The sequence below is a fragment of the Larimichthys crocea genome, unplaced genomic scaffold, assembly GCF_000972845.2.
Source record: "Larimichthys crocea isolate SSNF unplaced genomic scaffold, L_crocea_2.0 scaffold97, whole genome shotgun sequence".
In the NCBI taxonomy this organism is placed as follows: domain Eukaryota; kingdom Metazoa; phylum Chordata; class Actinopteri; family Sciaenidae; genus Larimichthys; species Larimichthys crocea.
The window spans coordinates 1573764-1580252 of NW_020861315.1; the positions used below are offsets into that span (position 1 = coordinate 1573764).

General features: G+C 47.7%; 1 protein-coding gene across 1 annotated transcript in view; it reads left to right on the forward strand.

Moving 5' to 3' along the window:
• Nucleotides 1–433: 433 nt before the first annotated feature.
• The window catches only part of rbm38 (RNA binding motif protein 38), a 21380-nt gene continuing 15324 nt past the window's right edge, over nt 434–6489 (forward strand). Inside the window, exons 1-2 of the mRNA XM_010731700.3 lie at nt 434–955; nt 2361–2487. Coding sequence (XP_010730002.2) covers nt 734–955; nt 2361–2487 — 349 coding nt within the window. The 5' untranslated portion in view covers nt 434–733. The remainder of the gene's footprint in view (nt 956–2360; nt 2488–6489) is intronic.

A 6489-nucleotide genomic window follows, 5' to 3' on the forward strand; every position in this document is an offset into this window, starting at 1 on the left:
ATTTGTCCTGTGATTTTATTGACTTTCTATTGACTGGTTTCAGTCTTTGGTTTCACCAAAACTGCCACATGCAAGCTGCAACTCCTGATTCAGAAACCACAGTGCCCGGCTCTTTAGAGATCAAACTTTGTATTCATGACCTGTTATTAAAGATTGCACTTTCATTTTTAAAGATCTTCAACAGAAACCACAAACTGTTGCGACAAAATAAATAATTATATAATATATATATTTAAATAATCTTTATGTTTGGGGTATGTTCACCTGCTCCTCTCTGCTGTAGATTTTCTAAATTACTTAGCTGTTTCTCCTTTTTTGGCAGAAATATTTCAGCTAATATGATAGGGGGTTTCCTGTCTGTCTGTCTCTGTGTGCGCGCACACACAGCAGGAGCTGGGTGGAGCAGGAGGCGGGATGCGCTGATGGAAAAGACGCACCGCTCGTCTATTGGAGCAGACGCGCAGTGGGCGCATGTAAGACGCGCCTACCAAGGCTTAAAGACTTTTTTTTTTTCTGGGACAGGAGACATGAGGTTTGCAGACACCTGTCAGGAGGACTACACATCTAACAAAAGCTGAATGTGAGGCAACAGGAGTCTGACCATGGGCGCGCTGATGTCGTTATTATAGTCGCTGGGTGAAGTTATTCTCCTCCTTCTTGTTTTTCTTCCTGGTTTTTTTTTTTTTTTTTTTTTTTTGGGGCTTTTTTTTTTTTTTTTTTTTTTTGGAGACGCATGAGTTCACCGCTGTTTTTAGGTCAGCTGGTCGGGGTTCCGTTAGAAATAATGCACCCCACCATGGAGAAAGACACGACTTACACCAAGATCTTTGTCGGAGGTTTGCCGTATCACACCAACGACGCTTCACTTCGGAAATATTTCGAGACTTTCGGGGACATCGACGAGGCGGTGGTGATCACAGACAAACAGACGGGCAAGTCCAGAGGATACGGCTTTGTGAGTTAATTTTAAGTTCTCTGCTTGGAATAAATGAGGACACATGTTGAGGGTTTAATTAAGCTTTTATCAGCTAAAACACATTAGTGTGTTGCAGGCAATAATGAGTTTAAAGCCACTTTATCTTCATGGTTAATTGTGTTTTATTTTATTATTAGTAGTATTATCTCTGGTTATCACAGCCTCCTGCAGGGTCTTCTTCTTCTAGGCCCTGGAGGTTGCACACACTGCCACTTTGTTCCAGCAGCAGCCATGCTCAGTGTGTCGGGTGGTGGCAGTCACATGCTTGAAGCATGAGTAGCAGATTATTTCTCCTGAGTGTGTCATCAATTATCTCTGCAGCTCCCAAAGTACAAATGAGCTCTGCAGACTGGCACACAGTTAGAGCAGGGCTTGAGTAGAAGTGTGCGCAGGAACAAGAGGGACACACATGAGTTGATAATAAGCTTCCGCATCTGTACACAGATGTCTTTCTGTGTGTGAGACAGAGAGAGGAAAAGGGGGGGGGGGGGGGGGGGGTTCTTGGTCACAGAGGTGTGACATGTCAGTTGGCTCTGCAAGATAAGGCTGCAGTAGTTTCATTTTGACTTCCTCCCATGCAGCCCTCCTCCTCCTCCCCCACTCTCTGTCTTTTGCCAGGATGGTTGTTTGTCTAAGTGACTGTGAGTTTAAAAGAGAAAGAGACATGAAGCAATTCAAATCACCATCTCCAGTGAGCTGATGTGACCAGTGTGTGTTGAGTTGTTTTCTCTTGCTTTGGAGGGGGGCAGCCCTGACTTCCCATCAGCCCTGGTAATTACCTGCAGCAGCTTCTTGCTTCTACCTCTGCAGATCTCAAACCGTCCGCTGTCTCTGTTTGCACGAGTCTGATGCTGCAAAATGAAAGCAAGCGTGGCAGTTTTACTTTCATTGTTACAGTTATTGGTGATGGAGTTGTAGTTTAGCTTATATATTAAGTGTAGCTGCTCTCTCTCTCTCTCTCTCTCTCTCTCTCTCTCTCTCTCTCTCTCTCTCTCTCTCTCTGTATGTGTGTTTCTTAACCTTCATCACTCCTTCCCATTGCTATCTGCCCACTCCTCATCTCAGCCCCTCAAGGTAGATTCCAGTATCTCATCCTTGGCAGCTCGCTGTGAAAAAACAAAAATCTGCCTCCTACATAAGCTCCACTGGAAGCCTTAAAAAACACACTGATTGCTTCATAAAGTAGAGTCAGCGTCTCCTCACACATTTAGCAAAAAAATTAATCATTCAAGGACAGACAAGGACAGCAGCTACCTCAGGGCCACACAGCTCTTCATGTTAGAATCACTCCATTCACACTGAATAGAGAAGCTTTCACATGCAGCTTTAAGAGTTTAAATTAGTGATATTAATAAGTGTTGTGGTGCTGTGACCCTGTCAACAGGTGACCATGGTGGAGAGGGGGGCAGCGGAGCGAGCGTGCAAAGATGCAAACCCCATCATTGACGGAAGGAAGGCCAATGTGAATCTGGCGTACCTGGGAGCAAAGCCTCGCAGCTTGAGTAACACAAGTAAGTGTGTTGGACAATTGCTTAACACACACACACACACACACACAGGATCTACAGGGTAAAGCTGGTGGTGTTGTGATTACCTTCTCTGTTCCAAGGTCATTGGTTCCTACTGAAATTGCTAGTGAGTATCTAAAGCAACAATCTGTAGAAATCAATATTTTTGTGATTTAGCTCTCCCGTTTTCAGAGTAATACCACTGTTGTAAATTTGGGTGGTTGTACTGTATTCGTATGATTATACTATTTATGATCAAAAACTTGGTGTCTGTCTCTCAGCCTTTTATTTCACGTAGTGACTAAAAGTCAGTCCCAGATTTACTCTTGTCTGGCAGATTCTTGCTTAGTCACTCTCTTCTTAGCTTCCTCCGTCAACGTCCCTTCTGGTCTTTTCTCCTCTGACATTATGTCCATAGAGGCTGTTGAGCCCAGCTCCAGTTCTGGCACAACACTGGCTTTGCTCCCCATCAGCATTCCCCCGTGTCCCAGACCTGAAACCTTCCTCTTTCCCGGTGGTCCAAAACGCTTGTTGTACAAACTCTAACACTCCCCATGTGATCTGAGCTCAAAATCTGGGCAGCCCGCCTAACAAACTGAGCTATCATTAGCTAACAGCAGCTATAGTTAGGAGCAGTTCTCACTGTAAATCATAGAGAGTTGATGCGGAGCAGTCAGAGGACATCAGAAGAAAAACCAGAACGTGTTTTCTCCATAAAATATAAACCAGTTTCACCAAAATCAGTAAAAGAGATGGTGCTGTGCAACTTAGTGTTATAAAGCATTACGTAATTGTTGTGGGTGACTGTTCATCATATCAACAACTTCACGTTGTTTTTTTCAAAACAAGAAATAGCTTCATATATCGATGTCCAAACTTCCAGATAGCCAATGGTTTGCAGAGACTTGAAACTTACCCAAGAACTTTACTTAACCACAGTAAACATGTCTTTTCTGTAATTTCTGGTCAAAGATCAAATGGCACAAACTAGATAAACCTGCAAGACAAAAATCTTGGATGTGTTGAAGAGGATAGTGTGAATGTAACCAAATGATGACTTTTTGGAAAGATAATTATATACAACATATATTTTGTGTATGTATGTATGTATGTATGTATGTATGTATGTATGTATGTTGAAGGCTAACACTTCACGAGATCCTGCAGGAGCGCTGGACCAGCGTCGCTGAGGAAAGTCATGAGGATCTGGGCAGGACGCTGGATCAGGTCCTGAGGAACTTCAGGAGGATCTGCAAGGACGCTGGACGGCGGGGCAGGTTCCTGAGGAACTTCAATGAGGATCTGCAGGACGCTGGATCAGGGCCTGAGGAAGCTTTCATGAGGATCTGCAGGAAGGCTGGATATCAGGTCGCTGAGGAACTTATCTACAGGATCTGGGCAGGACGCTGGTATAAGGTCACCTAGGGAGCTTCATGAGGATCTGGCAGAGAGCGCTGGATCAGGTCGCTGAGAACGTTCATGAGGATCTGCAGGACCTGGACCAGGTCCTGAGGAAGCTTCATGAGGATGGCTGCAGGACGCTGGATCAGGTCCTGAGGAACTTCATGAGGGATCTGGGCAGGACGCTGGACCAGGTCGATGAGGAACTGTCATGAGGATCGGCAGGACGTGGATCAGGTCCTGAGGAACTTCCATGAGGATCTGGGCAGGAGCGCTGGATCAGGTCCCTGAGAACGTCATGAGAGATCTGTGGCAAGGAACGCTGGATGGGCAGGCAACATGATTTCCAAACAGTTTTGGGACCTTTTCCTTCGGCTGAATAGGACGGGCTCGTGTACGTCCCTCTGCTGAAGGAGACGATGAAGGAAGCACTGAAGCTGCGTCACAGTCAGATTCAAACAGGCCTCATCATGAACGGACAACGGAACACTCTTCAGCAAAATAAACTATTGGACAGAAGCAACGCAGGTTCCTGGACAGCTACGTCAGGACTCGAGGTCACGGTGAGGTCACGGTGGGGTGTCACGGTGACGGACGTGTAAAGCTGACCTTGAACGGCTGGGTCTGGCTCTGAAGTGAGACGTTCTCACATTCAAACCTGCTTGACAGACAGCAGGGGCACAGAGCCACAGCCGGCACTGCACAGAGGCCCGGTCCGGGCTGAGAGCACAGAGTCCCGGTCCGGTCTGAGAGACACAGAGTCCCGGCCGGGTGTGAGAGGCCACAGAGGCCCGGTCCGGTCTGAGAGCAACCGAGTCCCGGTCCGGTTTGAGAGCACAGAGTCCCGGTCAGGTTTGAGAGCACAGAGGCCCGGTTCCGGTCTGAGAGCACAGAGTCCCGGTCCGATCTGAGAGCACAGAGTCCCGGCCGTCTGAAGCACAGAGTCCCGCGGTCCGGTCTGAGAGTCACCAGAGTCCGGTCCGGTTTGAGAGCACAGAGTCGGTCCGGTTTGAGAGCACAGAGTCATAGTCCGGTCCTGAGAGGCACAGAGTCATGGTCCGGTCTGAGAGCACAGAGTCCCGGTCCGGTTGAAGACAAGTCGCCGTCGGTTTGAGAGCAACAGAGTCCCCGGGCCGGCTGAGAGCACAGAGGCCCGGTCCGACTGAGAGCAAAGAGGCCCGGTCCGGTCTGAGAGCACAGAGTCCCGGTCCGGTCTAGAGCAAAGAGTCCGGTCCGTGCTGAGAGCACAGAGTCCTCGTTGTTGACAACAAGTCCCGGCCCGTTTGGAAGAGCAAAGAGTCCCCGGTCCGGTCTGAGACACAGAGGTCCCGGTCCGGTTTGAGAGCACAGTGGACCGGGTCAGAGCTGCAGAGTTCAGACGTCAGCAGAGTCCAGTTGGACGTCACGTGTTCTGTTTTAAACTCGGAAGTGACGACTTCTGGGAAATGTTGGCGGAACGTTGGCTGAACGTTGGCTGAACGTTTGTGTTGTGGTTCTTCAGCTCGCCGCCCGCCTCGGTCCACATCAGTGGTAAGTTTGGAACAGAGGTGCATTGTGGGAGGGTGGTTTCCCAGAAGACCGTTTTGGTCACATGTCTGTGTGTTGTGTGTCTTGTGTGTCTCTGTGTGTGTGGTGTTTTGTGGTGTGTGTGTGTGGTGTGTGTGTGTGTGTCTGTGTGTGTGTGTGGTGTGTGTGTGTGTGTGTGTGTGGGTGTGTGTGTGTGTGTTCTGTGTGTTCGGTGTGGTGTGTGTGTCCTGTGTGTGTGTGTGTGTGTTTTGTGGGTGTCTGTGTGTGTGTGTGTGTGGTGTGTGGTGGTGAGTGTGTGTGTGGTTGAGGGGTGTGTGTGGTGTGGTGAGTCAGTGGTGTGTGTGTGGGTGTGTGTGTGTGGTGTGTGGGGTGGTGTGTGTTTGTATCATTAAACGAGGTGACAAACGTAAACGAGGCCCGGGTGACCTCTGCCCCCGCTGACGAGCAGCGCTTTTTCACGCGGGGTCGAGTCATGTGACCATGGCTCCGGATGTGCCGCGGCGTTCCAGGTGAACTCCGCTGTGACCTAATATACCAGCTTTGTAGATCACATGATTCTCACCATCCAATCACATGACTTCTAAACCTGCTGACACAGCGTGTGCCGTATCTGTGTAGTAGTAGTACATGTAGTAATCTGTAGTACAGGTAGTAATCTGTAAATAAGCTGGCAGTATATACATGTAGTACTGTAATCTGCTAGTAGTATTACATGGGAGGATCTGTAGTATCTGCAGTAGTAAGTACATGTAGTATCTGTAGTATCTGCAGTAGTAGTACATGTAGTATCTGTAATATCTGCAGTAGTAGTAGTACATGTAGTATCTGTAGCATCTGCAGTAGTAGTAGTACATGTAGTATCTCGTAGTATCTGGGTAGTAGTACATGTAGTATCTGTAGTATCTGCAGTAGTAGTACATGTAGTATCTGGTAATACTGCAGTAGTAGTAGGTAAATGAGTAATCTGTAGTAATCTGCAGATAGTAGTACATGTAGTATCTGTATAGCTGTATATCTGCAGTACTTGATGGCTTCACAACTGACCGGGAATTGAACCTGTACATCACACAAAGAACA